Source organism: Lepisosteus platostomus, chromosome 23 (genome assembly GCF_059453375.1).
Source record: "Lepisosteus platostomus isolate fLepPlt1 chromosome 23, fLepPlt1.hap1, whole genome shotgun sequence".
In the NCBI taxonomy this organism is placed as follows: Eukaryota; Metazoa; Chordata; class Actinopteri; order Semionotiformes; family Lepisosteidae; genus Lepisosteus; species Lepisosteus platostomus.
In genome coordinates, this window is record NC_142633.1 from 15,304,107 (window position 1) to 15,320,532 (window position 16,426).

At 45.3% G+C, this 16,426-nt stretch overlaps 1 protein-coding gene across 6 annotated transcripts in view; it reads right to left on the bottom strand.

The window, feature by feature from the left end:
* Positions 1-16,426, bottom strand: part of mib2 (MIB E3 ubiquitin protein ligase 2) — a 68,996-nt gene that overhangs the window by 18,099 nt on the left and 34,471 nt on the right. For 4 of the 6 annotated variants that reach the window (XM_088617354.1, XM_088617355.1, XM_088617356.1 and 1 more), the window contains 6 exons: positions 9,258-9,364; positions 5,651-5,845; positions 4,824-4,966; positions 3,594-3,701; positions 1,035-1,139; positions 633-795 (listed from right to left, as the gene is read on the bottom strand). In XM_088617354.1, the coding sequence (XP_088473480.1) occupies positions 633-795; positions 1,035-1,139; positions 3,594-3,701; positions 4,824-4,966; positions 5,651-5,845; positions 9,258-9,364 (821 nt within the window). Of the gene's footprint in view, positions 1-632; positions 796-1,034; positions 1,140-3,593; positions 3,702-4,823; positions 4,967-5,650; positions 5,846-9,257; positions 9,365-10,294; positions 10,641-16,426 lie in introns of those variants that run through there. The other 2 variants (XM_088617357.1, XM_088617352.1) reach the window with 2 other exon arrangements.

Here is a 16,426-nt window from a genome sequence, read left to right on the forward strand (position 1 = left end):
CCCTTGCTGGCACGCCATAAGTCCCCCCGGCAACGAACGCTGTGTGTACAGAGAAGGCAAAAGCAGCATGAAGTTAGAGAATTTCACTCAGGCAACACATAGAATGAACAGCAATAGTGAATTGAATACCAGCCCCAAAATGCATAGGTTTATGGTCAACACACACACTTGGAAGCACACTTTTCTGCGATACAACCTAAAAACACAGCCAGCTCTTTTGAAAACATGAAGGCAGTGACATGGTGCAGCATGGAGGACTGTGGTTACATGACAAATGACAACAGTTGCAGGAAAGATCTTGACTTCATGCAGGAAAAATAAAAAATTCACAAGAGTTGTGTTCCTATTTACCCCGTTTTACAATGCATTTCCAACATGCGGCAGAACGTTATAAAACTTTTGAACGCAGAGACGGAAAAGGCTTTTTTTAGAAACCCAGTGCAGGCTAGAAGCTCAGAGCCATCCTTCTGCGAGCGCGTTTCCAAGGATGGTGTCATCCTGAATGGAAAAGCGTGACGAGAGAGAGAGAGGAGAAACGGGAAGGCAGGAGGCGCATGCAGGAGGCCGGCTGGACAAGGAGAGACAGCAACGCCTGGAGGCTGTCTGCCCGAGAGCCGTCCCCACGTCCTTACTTCCGGATTCGTTGGGGTTCTCGGTGGTCATGAGGTTGGCGTCCACCTCCGCGGGCTGGGAGGTGAGGCACGCAGGGTTGAAGGTCCAGGTCTGCCCTCCGAAAGCCACCCTCAGGTCACCGTCCGCGTACACCTTCAGCACTTTGCCCATCTGCCCCAGCGCCTGCGAAGGAGGCACAGGAAGTCAACACCTGGCGGCGCAACGCAACTAGCAAATCCGCTTTAAAACCAGCTCCCACCTCATTCCTCAAATCAACACCTACAACTCTCATAAAGCTGGGATAGTCAGGATGAAAAACTAAGGAAGCTGGAGAATTAACTCAGAAGGTCTTGGGTTCGAGGAGGACGGGTAACGATCTGTCACTGGGGATTTGTGTCCTCGGAAGCACGGGGTCCACTCACAGGCGCCATGCTGTCCGTCCACTCGCCGTGGCCAGCCTGGAGCCGCTTGACGTTGTCCATGTCGTCCAGCACGCGCACCAGGTCTCCCACCCCGAAAGTGTGCACCTGGGCAGAAGCAGAGGTTTTAGCACAGCCTTTACGTACAAAAGGAGGCAGAGAACAGTCCAGTTTGCCACCGCAAGCCATGGGTTCCCACCCCAACCCATCCATCCATCTTCTAATGGCCTCTTCCAATTCAGGGTGGGGAGGAGACGGAGCCTAGCAAGCAACAGGAGCAAGGCAGGCTACACCCTGGAGGGGACGCCTGACATCACAGGGCAGACTGCCACAAACACAGACACACACCACACCCACACACACACAAACAGGCCTTTTTAAACAGGAGGTCCTTTTAATTCTCTGATCACTGCAGAGAATGAAAATAAATAACACCGTGGTAGTGGAATACACAGCACTAACCCATAACCTGTTTATGTGGTAATATTATTGACATGATTAAGTGGAAAACTGCAAATGACAACAACACGGAAAAAGACACTATTAGTTCCACTGATGTTGAATTTTTTGCACATTCCTCAAATAAAAGTTCTTTAAAATGTCTGTCTGGCTTCTGTGCAATACCAGCATAGGCGGATTAGTCTTTTAGGCTCCAAACAGTCTTGCTATTAATATCTCTTTCTTGGCTGACTTGATGGAGAATTAAATTTTTTATATATTTTATATATGTATTGTAAGCAGGAAAGGCTACTTTAAAAGTTTCATGTTACTCTCTTTTAAAGAAGTTGGACTCTTTAAGTCAAGTTTAACCACCAGACAGCCTGTTATTTTGAAATGTGTAATTTGGGCAAGAATCCTTCCAGCTGTAACAAACATCTGCTTCTATAAAGCATCATTTTCTTCTGTGGATGTCCTACCTATGTATCATCCATGTATATGAAGGAGATGGACAAAATAATGGAAACACCAAGCAATATATGAATATTTATTAACTAATAGGGAGTTGGGTTGCTGAACAGCCTCAATCATTCTTGGAATACTGTTATACAAGTTTTAAACTGTTTCCATTGGGATACTGGACCATTCCTCAAGAAGGAAAGCCTCTAGTTCCCGGAGAGACGAAGGAGGTGGAAATCTACTCCACACTCATCGTTCCAAACCTTTCCATAAAGGTTCAATAGTGTTTAGATCTGGTGACTGGGGGAGGCCATGTTTGACTTTGTTCTCGTGTTCACGAAACCAGAAGAAGTGTTGAGAAGTGTATGTGGGGGTGTTACTGCCTTGGAATACGGGAACATCTTGTGGAAACAATGTTTGTGTCATAGGGGTGCACCTCGCTGGCTGAATTATTGGCTGTAATTCTACCACGCAGGGCAATAATCAGACCCAGTGACTCCTGGCTTACTTTGGCTTTGTCCAAACATAAACCTGTCCAGATGTACAGTAGAAAAAGAGTAAAAGGCCAGACCGTATTACTTTTTTTCCCCACTGCTAAGAAGTCTAGGTGTTGTGCTCATGAACCTACAGTAGGTTAGGCAATGCCTTGCACTGGCCTTGGTTACAAGCAGTTTCCGAATGGCAACCCTACCATACAGTAAATATCAGCTTTGTGAATCTCACAGCGTACAGGTTGTGTTGAGACTGGGTCGGGGTGTAGGTGTAGATTCGCGTAGAGGTCATTTTTGAGGGCAGGCTTGAGGAAATCAACCATGTGAAATCAGAGCGGGGGACGCCATCCTCCCTTGGTTGGCTCTGGGGAACCACGCGCACCCCCCAGGGGCCTGTCAGGGTCGGGGGCCCCGCAGACAGACCCTCCCTCTCAGCCCACCGTCGCCAGGGGCCTGGCTGCCAAAGCCCCTCTCATTTCCACCTCGTCACCACGGGCCTCCTGCTCCTAATTACACTTAATGGCACCACTTCATTTGAAGTAGCTGCCTTTATAAGCGCGTCTGGGTGCTGCTTTGTTGCTGTGCTTCTGGGTACTTTTTTAAAACGCTTAACTATACGAGAACAATTAAGGCAGCATCACTTTACCACGTTAAACGCGCCCAGGAGGACCAGACATCTTTACCCTTTTTCATCCTTTAAACGAATTCCCCGTTAGGGACGGAGGTACACATTAACTTCAAATTTTAAAAAACGAAGCACATTCTCGGCACTACAGAGTCTTTTCTTTGCATCTCCTAGGGACATCCATGACACTGGAAAAAAAAAACACTTATACAACATCGACCACCTCGATGGTAAAGATTTTTTAACTCTCCAAAGCAAGCAAAACACAACCCCATAAGCAAACAAGACCAACAAATCAAAATTCAGCCACTACTTCGACTCAATCGCATGAATACAAGAGAAATTAAAAGCAAAATAAAGTAGTCACTTAGGGTGAAATTCGCCTCTGGCATCCTAATGCATGATTGATGCACTTTCCCAGTTCATGTCACCAAGTTCCAGGAATGCTGGAACTTCACAAATGCTACATCTCCATGGGCAAGGACTGCTTTGAACTTGGGATTTAACCTCCCCTGAACTGAAGCTTCTCTTTCCTGCTTATCTCCCTACCTTGGTGAGCGCCCCTGGGTGAAAAGTCCAGCGGATGTTATTGCTGTACTGGACTCTGACATCCCCCCGGTCAGTGATCCTGTGCACAGTTCCTATTCGGCTAATGTACTGTAACATAGAACAGGAGAGGCCGTTTAGTCATTGATTCACAGCAAGCTTTGAGCGTCAGGTGTGCAGATCTGGAATAACAGATACCAATTTCACTGTACGGATGTCTACTTTTATGCATCCAGCCTGGCTATTGTCAGCCAGAATGATGCAAAAAGCATGCTTTGAGACCTTTTCATAAATACACAGGTTTATGTAGCAGTGTATTTGCATGCACCTTTATTTGGATCGTCAGCCGTGTGTGTATGTGTGTGTGTCACCCAGTTCTGGGAACTGAAAGCTGAACTCCTGAGTAGGCTCTGTGCTTTCTAACCCAGTCTATGGTAAGGCAGCATTCAACATACACACTTCATTTGTTTGCATTTAGTGCAACCCGCACCTTCATTGCAATCCTGCTCTTGCAATTAATCAATTTACTAATTAAAAGGATGATTACAGTAGTATGCTGTATGACATACAGTAAAGGCAGTGTGCTCATCAGCCCTGACCGGAGTGATACACTCACAAACTGTAAAGCTGTCTTGATGCATGTTTTGGTGGAATAAGAAAAATAGACACAAAAGCATCCACTGCATTTAGAAAGCAAAAATAACTCAATTTTCTTCAAGAGGCAAACCACCTTCTCTGCACTGAAACCAAAGACCCCAGACAGGTTCAAATCCCTGACTCATGCTCAGTGCTCTTCCACAGCAGAACAGGTGAAAACTCTCCAGGTTTTTCTAGAGACGACGTTCTAGGGACGTCTTATCGCCCACATGTCCAGATGTGGACACAGTAAAACAAAAAGCATAGTCTCTTACCTCTGACACCAGAATTCACAAGGCTTTTAAATGAAACATCCCCATACCAAAAAATACATAAATACGTGTCTTAATGAAATATTGGTGTAACATAAATTCTGAAACCGTTTGGAAAAGGCAGCTGCATACCACTGTGGTGCCTGAATTTGAACAAAGACTGTTACTGAATACTGATGCAATGGCAGCTCTAGTGTAGGTGAGCACAGGTGCTATCCTACACTTTGCAAGAGTGCAGTGGAGGAGTTTCATACACGCAGCTGCTGGAAACCACCTGAGCAGGCACAGAAGGCGCCGAGAGACGGAGAGCTAGCGGAAGCCGTACCTCCGCCATCTTGGGGTTCCAGCCTCCGTGACCCTCCTGCATCTGCCGCAGGATGTCGACCTCCAGCAGGCACTTCACCTTGTCCCCCTGCTGGAAGGCGTGTCCGTCGGCGCTCTCCTGCCTCTGGAGCTCCGCGTGCTCCCCTGCGCGAACAGCCAGTATGGCGGAAAGGAGGAGAAGTGTCAGGAGCTCGTTCCAGCCGGTCTCCCCCGGGCCTCTGACCGGGCTGGACCGCCGTCCCGGAGACGAGTCCTGGACGCTGAGCTCAAGTCCAGCGATCAAGGTGCACGCGTAATCGCTCTGCTGCCTCAGCATGCCATAAACGTCTCAGCACACACACACACACAAATAAAGCAGTGTGACTGCACTGTAAAAATAATAAAACACTGCGTTACAGTAACTTATGGCTAAGCTTTCATAGCACGTTAAACGCCATGTGAAATTTTAGGGGGTTGATTTAATTTTACGGTCTTTTTTATAAAAGCGTTTTACTTGACAAATGCATTTACTTAAATGTTTTCAAATGTCACTTGTTCACAAATTCAAGCACGTCATTTGACGCAAACAATGCCAGAGTCACAAAGTTAAGACCGAACTTGACTGTGTTGCTTTGAGTCGCTGTTGGGATGAGCTGTATGTCCTGAGTGAGATTATATTCCCGTGCTTCTCTGCCCTGGGTATACAGTCAGAAGAAGGGGGAGCGGGATGTTTGTGGATCTGCACCTCATGGCAAGGATAAGACAATGGTGATGATGGTAATGATAAAGAAGAAGCTGAAAAAGAGTGAAGGAACAGACAAGTATCCCTTAAACAGCATTCCTACCTACCTAACTTGGGGAGGTGATCTTTGTAGTAATAGCCCCCTGCAACGTCAGAGACGTACTTGAGGTCCACCTTGCCCTTGTGACCCATTCGGTAGACGTTCGTGGTGCCATTGGACCACGTCACACTGGCCACGCTGCGCCCCGACTCAGTGTCCCATCCACGGATATCCACCACCTTCCCAATTTTCCCTTCTCCCCCTGGCCACACAGACAGGAGGAAGATGATTATGCATCCGCCCTGAAGGAAGAGACCTCAGAACAGAAAGTGTGCAATCTCTCTTTGCCGAGAGCCATTACGAAAGAGGCTGTGGTTGTTGTGCAAAAAGACAAAAAAAACAAGAGACCAAGTCTGTTTTCACACATACGCACTGCATCAAAGGACACAAACAAGCAGCGGTTGTTTTATCCTCCGGTATCTCCACAATTCTGCAAAACAAGATGTTAAGACAGAAGCTTGGGTTATTAAAAGCATCACCAGAGCATAATGGAAAGTGAAGAGAGAAAAGTATTACAGTCAACAATTTAGTTCTGAATCATTAGAGGATGCAATGGGAACACAACTCCTTTAAAGATTTTAATAGCGAGCACACAGCAGCAAACATGTCATCCAGCTCTCCAGAATTCACTCTGCAAAATCCCTTCTGTAAATTATTCAAAAGTTGTCAAACACCCTCCAACAGAACTGGTGGCCAGTATGCAGGCTCTGGGTGAAGTGAATGGTTCTCCCAAATTAAAATACAGCTTCTTAGGGGAAACAGGCATTACTGACTGAGAAATTAATTTTCTGTGGTCAGATCCCAGAGATCACAACAGGTCCTTTGGAGTTAGCAAGGCTGCTGATAATATTCTTCGGCTTCTGCTAGAGCAGTGAGTGGAAGCGTGGGATATCACTGTGCAGTTTGCTGTTGAGTAAGGCTCATGGCTCCCTACCCACTCACTGCTTTGAAGGCTGCTTATGTACTGCAGCAACTCTGCAAATTGTAGAAGCGCCTCAGGAGCACTGACAGCATTGCTTCTTACTGTAACACTGGGAGGTGGACAGCAGAGGGAAATAACTCTGTGGGCTGATGCAAGTGTCACAACATGTCTAAAAAAATCATGTAAATACAGCATATGCACAGCTCGGACAAATTTGAAAGGTTGACTGGGAAGATGGATGTCATTCAAAACACATTTCATTGATAAATACACATCAAAACCAAAGAAAAATCAAGGTGTTTGACAAACATTTAAAGACAATATATACTTGATTGTGATATTCTGCTTAATATTATTGTTTAAAGTTAACTTATAATATATATCTAATATCCTTTTTGAGTGCAATTTCAAAACTCAATAGAGTTCTCATGACACAATAAAAGACTTCAGTCTTTCTGCTGTACCTGCTTTAGACTTTTTATGAAAGTGAAAAGATTGAGATAGGTATTAAAGACTTTCTCTGCACAGATATTCTCAGAATGGTTTGTTAAAACCTGCTGACCTGGAGATCTGTCATGGGATGACTGGGAAAACATCATCTCGCACTGCAACCCTACGCATGTATTTCCCGACCTATGTGGCTGGAGATACTGACAATCCCTGACAGTCACTTTCCAAAACCCAAGCTCAATCTCTCAGATTTTCCACAATGTATCAAAAGCTTTTGAAAGAAGTCTCACCAGCAAGTCAGAAATTCTGAGTCACTCAATGTGATTCTGTGTAACACCTGACGGTTTTTTTTAAACAACATGATGAAGACCAGAGCTCCCATCTTCTCCAAACATTTAATCTCTGACTACAAGCTAAAGAGAGAGACCAGGCCCCTTACAAAGCTGTCTGTATCTGGTAACTTAAAACAAATTCATAAGACAGAGTCAAGTTTTCGTTTGTGCCTAAGCAGTGGAACTAAAAACCAGAACCTAATTTCCAAGTTCAAAACCTAAGAAGTTGTGAGACTTGTGCTTTTTGCAGTGTCCTTCTCAAGTGTGACTACAAAATTTACATTTCTATTACATAACAGAAATAGGGAAGAATTTCTTCAGAAATTAACTCAGATATTCCAGCAAAACAACTGCGAATGAAATGCCTCCTGCCTATTTCTCTGCAGGCCTGTCTGCGCTCTTATAGAGGAACAGAGACCTAAAGGTTCCGCTTGTTTTCGATGGTTCTTATATTTCACGGACTGGTAATGAGGAAAAAACACAATTTGCAGTTCTGCTTCTTGAGACTTACTCATTAAGTACAAAAACACAGATGACAGGCTTAATGGTTCATTCCAAAACCAGCGAGCAGACATTTCGACTCGTTCTTTCACCCAGGGAATTTTGGTCGTAGCACAAATGATTTTGTGGTTCCTGCTTTTACCTTTAACCCAGTCCTCAACAACTCCTCACAAGCACCGCCCACACACACCAAAATACCCAAACAGTGCAACACCTCTTACAGATGTTAACCCACCCCAAATTGTATTTTTTTTAATCCCTGACGTTTTCTAGTTCACATTTACTGGGCTGGTATCAAAGTACGTCTTATTCACTTGCATAGGCTTGAGGAAAGATATGGCACCAGTGTTGGGGGAAAAAGGTCACATCACACATCAACAGAAAAAACACCAAGCGACAGTTAACATTACCCCAAAACAGTTTGAATTTCAGGTCCTCTCTCTGGGTAAAGGAGGCAGGACATAATCAGGAATAAGAGGGACTGAAGATGGGCTCCTATACCACTGTCACATTGTTAATTCACCACCTTCAGTGCTCCTCATACCAGATTGTACGTGTACAATAAACACAATTTGTGCTCCCTTACATCTGAATTTACGGCAAAAAGTTTGTTTTACAACCACAACACAGCTGTAGCGTTATTTATCTGTATTTAATTTTCCGTACAGATACAGTACCACCAGTGTACAATTATATTCATTCTGCTCACCACCGATTTATCAGCTCTTCACGTAATTTCAATGAGAAATTACTTCTCAATGTCTGCGTTTTTGGTTTGCACAGCGTTTTTCAGGAACGCATCTGGTCGGCAAACCAAGAGCTGCCTGTGCAGTGTTTTTCACTCATCTGGGCTGTAGGGTGCCGAAGTGGAAAAAATGATGTTTCGATGGCATAAAGAGAAGGAATTAGATTAAGGAGTTATCACCAGTTTGCTGTTAAAATCGAACTCCTGCACTCCCTCAGTGCTTGTTTTTGATGCAAAATACAGATATGTTCTGTCATGCCAAGGAAAACAGTGTGTTTTACAGTAAATAAACGCTCAAAGCTTTACTTTTCTGAAAATCCTTCTTTCTGGAAACATCTGTTTGCCAGACTAAAAGACCCACTTCAAAGAACAATTAGCAACTTTAACGCAGAGACAATGATTCATGCCTCGAAACAAACTCATTTTGTGAAGCAGATTCAAAAAGCTGCCCGGCACTCAGGCAGCTGCATTTTCCTTCCAGAAAAGCAATTAGGGTACAATGAAGGATTGGGGGTGGCTCAAAAAGAGGTTCAAAAACCACCTGCAGCACATGTTTACCTTGAAAGCAATAAGAAGAGCAATAATGTTCACCTCTCTGCGCCCACAGCTCACGTTTTGCCCCCACAGGACAGAACAGACACTCGGCCCTTCCCTGCTGACTCACCGTCCTGGTTGCCCCAGTCCCAGTCCGGTCCTCGCACCACTCTCACCCCCTGGAAGATCCCCTTCAAAATTATCCGGGAGAGGTTCTGCCGCGGCGTCAGGGCGACTCTGCGAAAAATAGGGCACCGGTTAGGAAATCAGAACATCGCCGGCACGCTGGACACGGAAGAAACATTTCTGTACAGATCCCGCTCTGCTCGGAGCTGCAGAAGAGCAAATGGCACTTCTTGTCAGCACTGAGCTTCCTGCTTCTTCGTGTGCGATAAATGGCCCAAGCCATCTCTTTGTCATCAAACGGAGGACAAACGGCTTCATTTCACTCCCTCGTTTCGCACTGCGTGGTGTAGGGAAACTTGTTTCTTTATGCAGCAGCGCAGGAGTAATGTGCGACTTCTAAACCGATGGTTGCAATAGCAAAGGAAGGCCCAGCGAAGTAAAAGTATCTCACAGTGTGAATGTCTTTTTCGCTACTGCCTCAAGCACAGCAATCAGCTAGTCTTGGCGGTACCCTGCGGGAGTCTGTACAGCAGACATGGAGGCAGTCAAAGCTGGTCCAGCTGGTACTACAGTACCAACAGGATAAAGCATAAAAAACCACAGGACTCTCCCGACTGTGCAGCTCTGAGACGGCAGTCTTATCAAAGCGATCCTGGAACACAATGGGGTGCTCTGAACCATAGCAGCTCTACAAAATCAATTGGAAGGCCAGGGGGGTACGAAAAAAAGAGTATTCCACAAAAGCTCAGTCATATCACTGTCCTGTGGAATCGCTTTTCCAGAAAAATGGTTTACATGCACTTGGTTGCTTTTCAGAATTAAAGAGTTGTGCCCGCTATTGAAATGGCTGTAGCATGAGGTTCCAGAGCAAGCTTTGACTGGCCTGAGCAAAACTGAGCATTTAAACTAATAACACATTTGAACACAGCAGTCTATTATATTCTGTCCTTCCTGTCAGCAATTCAATCATCCTTAAAATGGGATCTAGAGTGCACCTACAGACCGCAGAGAGAGAACTGAAGGCTTCCGGGGAAGACCTACCTGATGGTGAAAATCTGGTCTGAGCTCTGTGCAAAAGAGCTCCCTATTCCCATACTTTCTGAAAAAGCTCAGCGCCCAGCTCGCATTTTACTGCAGGACTTTCCGAGACCAGGTTTCCTGTTGCTTGCTAAGTTTTGTCCAATGATGAAATGGTTCTCTTCTTCTCTTGCTAGCAGGATTAAGTTTTTTTTTTTTTACTTTTGGGCGGTATGGGAATGGGCCGAGATATACATCTGAAAAGAAAGTTGGGAACTGGTGTCCCTCTTTGCCCAAATCTGCTTCTTCTGAAAAAACGCCGACACTCTTCACTGCACTGAGTTTAAATCCTAAGCACAGGCTGCCTGTCTAGGACACGCTGACAGGGATGTGTGCGTGTCCGATCTGATCCCCCGCCACCAGACTGCCTTAGCTGAAGCCTGCAGAATCAAGCCAGGCCTGGCCATCCACCCCCAGTCTCACCTCCTACATCCCCTTGGCCTGTCCTGGCCAGCACTGGACCTGCGTCAACAGCCAGACACAACAGATGTCCCCAGGGCTTATAGCTCTAAGCTCTTTCTTGTGAAGAGATTTCTTTCTCTGAAGCACTGCAGCCCACTTGTCTAGCTCGGGGACTGCAGTTGTGTCAGCAGGGGTCTCCTGGTGCAGTTCCATTCTCCTTTCTCATATGAATTCACGGGGACACGTTAAGCAAACAAACTCCATTGTGAAATTTTGAATTCATGAACTGCAGGGTCAAATCTGGTAAGGGTTTTGGATGAGAAAACTACTAAGAAAAAAATAGGTAGCTGATGATTTTCATTTTAGTGTTCTGAGAGTGCATTTCATTTTCCCCAGAACACTAACACTTTTAGGAAGAAAAAAATGGTCTACATTAGCTGTTTCTGGTTATCTGCACCTGTGCAGATGTGCTTTTTTTGCACACAAGGTCACAAACTTGTTAACCTGGGAGGCTCACATGCAAACCCTGCTGCTTCAGAAGCAAACTTTTTTAAAGGCTTTGAAGGCCAAGGGGGCGGCCGCCGTGTCATGAAAAGGAAACAGGTTTTACCTCACAAATAACCACAATCAGATTTAAATGAACAGAAAGAAAAGCTTCACTTTGTCCTTTTTTCTGTTATTGAATTTGATCATGCAGCGTTTTAGGAACATTTGTCACGTATTGGCGTAGAAAAGGGACACGAGTTCTCTTTTTCTGTGTGTGTGGTTTTGGTCTGATCAGCATTCCCCAGAGGCACTCCTTCATGGTGTGTGAATTTATGGTGCACTGTGCAAGAATGACCTTCAGAGACTGTGACAACTCCATAATCTGAAGCCACTCTCAGGTCTCTGGGACTCTGGGAATACATTTTCACCGCAGGATGGAGGTAGCTGGGTTTGCAACTAAAATGGAAATGTTGAGCAATATTTGCCCAGGCTGCCCATTTAAACTGACTAAAATCTAAAAACTCCAACTTGAATAATAACGTGAATGACCACAGCTGAAGAAGGCTCCACAGCTGAAACGTTGTGTTTTCTTTTCTCTTTACAGCAAAGAATAAACCTATTACTTGTTCATTTACAGTATGTGTTTTCTCACTAACTGCAGTTATCTCTAATCTTGAATTGCATAATACTAATCCAGGTAAGCAAATTTAGGACTAATGCTCACCATGCAGTTGTCTCCTTTCAGAATAACAGACCAGGACCTGCTCTGTTTTTTCTAGTTGTTCAGTACATGCCTTAAAGTACCTGAAATCTCTGTGCTATTTAGTTGGAAACCTCTGCGCTGAGTAATGAGAGTATGAGTCTGCCACAGAAAACATCTGTCTAATCAAACCAAGTAAAAACAGTACAAAGAAAGAAAATGAGAATCTTTTTTTAGAATTTATCCTTTGTGCCCTGCAGTTTTTCCAAATTCTCTATACCCAAAAGAAGTCACGAAAAGACCATTTTCAATCTGAGCCAAGCATTAAAAAAAACATTTTAAAAGATTTCTGTGAAATATTTCTTGTGCAACATTCGAGGACAATGAAAGGGCTTCTATGCACTATGTTCATTTAGCTCATTTCAGAAATTTCAATCAGGGAAATATAAATTGGTAGGCATCATTCAATTTGCAAATAGATCCCCATAACAGTGTTTGTATGAGAGCACAAGTGCGTGAGCCCTGCAAAATCCTTGGAGACAGCAAGCCCACCAAGCCTCAGCTGCTGTAGGACACGTGTGTACCGTCTCTGACACTCCCAGTCACAGCTGGCTAAAGACAACCACCCTGAACCACTCAAGACTCCCAGACATGACCACACTCTCGTACAGTGCTCACAGAAGAGTACTTCCCAGAACATATTGTTCCGGGGATACCAGTATCTGTAAAACATGCACAGGAGCAGCACTGTCTGAACTAACAGCGTAACAGTGTAGTGTAATCTGAGGGATCAAGAGATCAACCTGACCTCCCCACCCCCTTGCATAATCAGTCCAAGGTTACAGAGATTTCTGATACAAAAAAGAGAGACAGATGTAGCGGGACTCAATGAGACTTTATCCTCTAACACAGGCAAGACTCTATTCCAGGGCGTGCTATTTCAACAGCACAGACATCTCGTTTTAGCAACACTATTTTTTCTTGCCGGGGAATGGCACACACAATGCAGCGGAGTGAGCTGCCCCATGCAACACTGTCTGCATGCAAATACGTACCCCCAAGAAAACTGCTCTATGACGCCCCCTGTTGGCAGCTGATGGCACTGGTGTTCCCATAGCCAGATAGCTGATTCTGCGGTTTCAAATTAAAAGCCCAGAGGATGATCTTTTCCCTCCTTGCTCCGTCATGCTGTGTCTCTTGATGAAGTAATTCACAAATTAATGCATTTAATTGTCTTAGACAAAGAATCTGAGATAAGTCAGCATGAAAAAAGTCAAAGCAAGACATTTTGCTATAAACTGCACATGAAACCTAAGCGCAATATCAACTGGTATCTAAATTCAACCCAATGGCTACCTGTTGTGTGATTTTCGTTTGACAGAATTCATGCATATAATCATTTACAGTACATCACTGATAAACGTGAAATTGTCCACCTGTTTGCTGTTTTATGTCTTTTGGCTGTTTGCGAATGTTCTGGACCTACGTGACACAAATCAGTGCTCTTCCAGTTGTTGAATACTTTGTTAAAAAAGTCACATTATAAGAAAGTCAAAGATGATGTTTCTGCTTTATTTGCAGGCAAAAAGGGGTAAATGATATCACATCTGCAGTGATTACATTTCAATGTCATCTTAAAAAAAAAGGCAAGAAAGAACAGCCTTTAAAGAAGGTGACACCACTCCTGAATTTACACAGTAAACAAGACGGTGTGGGTGGGAACAGGAGTCCTGTTTGACCAATAACTGCCCTTCCTGCCTCCACCCTCTCCCTCAGGCCCAGCACCAATGGCCCACAAGAAAACAAGAGCTCCGCTGGCGATGTCACTGTGCAGGGAGGGGAGGCTGGTCCAGGCGGTGCCAGGAAGCTCTCGGCAGGGTTAGTGTCTGCGGCTCTCAGGCGGCCAGATGGAAGGCAGTCTGCGTTCAACAGGGGATAACACTGTCCAGAACACTCTCCGCAGTACCGAAGAACTAGGGTTCAGGCTGAAGACAATCACTCACTACCACAGCATGCTTAGGCCAATGACGGCCATTTAATTAGCTGCCCATAGTGGATAAAAACAGAGAATCCCCATCCAGTAACATGTCTTGCTCTATTAGCAAGGATGGCATGAGCAGGAAGAGGCATGTATTCTAAAAGGCTTTGAAATACATGAGGCCCGGGCCAATCCCATTGTTCTGGTAGGATCACCTTCAGCTGGGGCTGTGAGGGTAATGCTGTGCAGGCATGACGTTGGTGGTACACAGAATGTCCACCAACTTCACACACTTCACACACCTCAAAAATACTGTGAAACGATTTATAATTGAATCAGAGTCGACTGAAACAGCATGTTCCACCAGTTTTTTAAACTGGAGGGGCCAGGGAAGGAGAAAGAAGTCTATTGCTTTCCCAGCCAAATCAGTCATTTTTCGTCACTGACAGAGTGCATTCATCTGATTGAGGGTCCCTAATATTTTATCCAGTGAGCATATGTTTATATCCATATTAACACAGCTTCACTAGAAACCTTCTCCCTTCAAATACAAATGCAAAATAAAAAGCCCAGAACAGCTTTATGTGAAGTGTACCGAGATGCACATGCTGGGTGTGCATTCTGGCTGCCAATCAGGCAAGGATAATGAGAACACTGGGCCCTGCTGTAGGGAGACTGATTGAGTGGGGCTGTGGACGCGGGGCCTGGACTTTATCAAAGCCAGGGTGGCTAATTAGCTCTACTGGGAGCAGCACAGGAGATGCACAGCAAAGATCGATGCCATCCCTTCGTCTTGGAAACATGAATGGTTTTCAATCACAAGAACCTGGTTCTGACACACGGGCAATTACAGTCCATTTCTGAGGCGGCCCAACTATGATATGAGTTCTCTAAAAAAATGTGCCGTGCGGTCACTGTCATTTTTACCTCAGGGCGTTCTCCATGACATGTCATCCGTATTTTGCTTTGCTCTCTGTGCAACCAGACAACACCGAACACCGACCTCCCCCTTCCCCCTTGTTCCAACAGGAAGAGATTACAGACCTATCTGGCACCAAAAAGAAAGACAGATGAAGCAAGACGTAATAGACTTTACAAGTCTGTCTGCAACTGTATGTCCCCTCGCAGCACAGATCTCTCGGTTTAGCACCTCTCCTTTCCTTCTCTGGGAATGGCGCACACAACGTAGCACGGTGAGCTGCCTCACACAACACTGTCTACATGCAAATACCCCCCCAGAAACAGGCTCTACGGCTCCCCCTTATTGGCAGGCAGCCAACAGGGAGCACTGGTTTTCGGTTCCCACAGCCACCTGTTGCTTCAGATTAACAGCACAGAGAATGAGCTCTTCTCTCCTTGCTCTGGCAGGCTGTCTCTCTTGAGAGCGTAATTCACAGACCTACGCCGTTCGCCAGACATGAAAAGAGCAGCCAGCAGCGTCTTTGAATGGACACATTTATGACAGGCAACACAGAGAAACAAGAGAGCATGGACTCGCAGGTAGGATGCTGGGAGCTGTGGGAGCGTGGAACCAGGACAGATCAACTGTCCTTTGCGGGGAACTAGAAGCAGGAAGAACCTTTCCTACACTCTGAATAATGAAAGCCAGCTTTTTCAGCAGCCCAGACAGTGGCTGTGTCTGTTTAGCCAAAGGCATTCATCACTGCCACGGAGCAAAGTAACCACATGGCGATCAATTGTTTTAATCTTTTGAATTTTCACACCGCAAGTGAATGGCACTGTAAGGCCGACAGCGAGGCAGCCTCTGCAAATGCAGAGGAAGATTTTGGGTCCCCTTCCAGCAAACCCAAACCCAGGAGAATCGGCAGTGACGCACAACACGATCTGATGCGAAAATCCTGAGGCAGAAATGCTTTGGCGATTGTCTTTGTACGTAAAAACCCCCCACAAAACTGTCAAAAACATGGATTCCCCAGGCGGAGGAGCACAGCAGTGCAGAGTGCAGCTGAGGGAAAGCCAGGGGTCTCGGGAGCACAGCGCCTCCTCTGGCTTCCCGGAAGACTGCAGGCCTGCGGGGCTGCACCTGGGCACCCCTCCTCCTCTCACAAGGGGGGCTGCGGGGCCGGGCTGAAAGACGAGTGCCTCAGAGGTGGGTGGGACAAAGGCCCTCATCCGGCCCCGAGCCGCGGCTGCAGGGTTTGTAGACGTGAAAAACGCACAACTCTTGATTCCAGACCTTCTGGGTCTATAACAGATATTCTGATTCTTAATTTCTTTAAATGACAATGACATTTTTTTTTACCGCTTTATAAACTGGGGGCTCTATATTTACAACGGTTTAAAACATATAAATGGCGTTTTTTTTCTTTCCTCATTTTTAATCCAGGGGGCTCGGATGCCTCCAAGTACCACAAAAGCAAGTTTGCCTCTCTGAAAACATTAAGAAATGGAAAACATGGAAGGAGAACAAACTAAATTAAAACTTAAATTAGAAACTAGATTAAATTCTTAAAACGCAGGAAGAACTCTGCTTGGTTGCTGGACTACAAAAATGTTTTTTTGAAGAGCC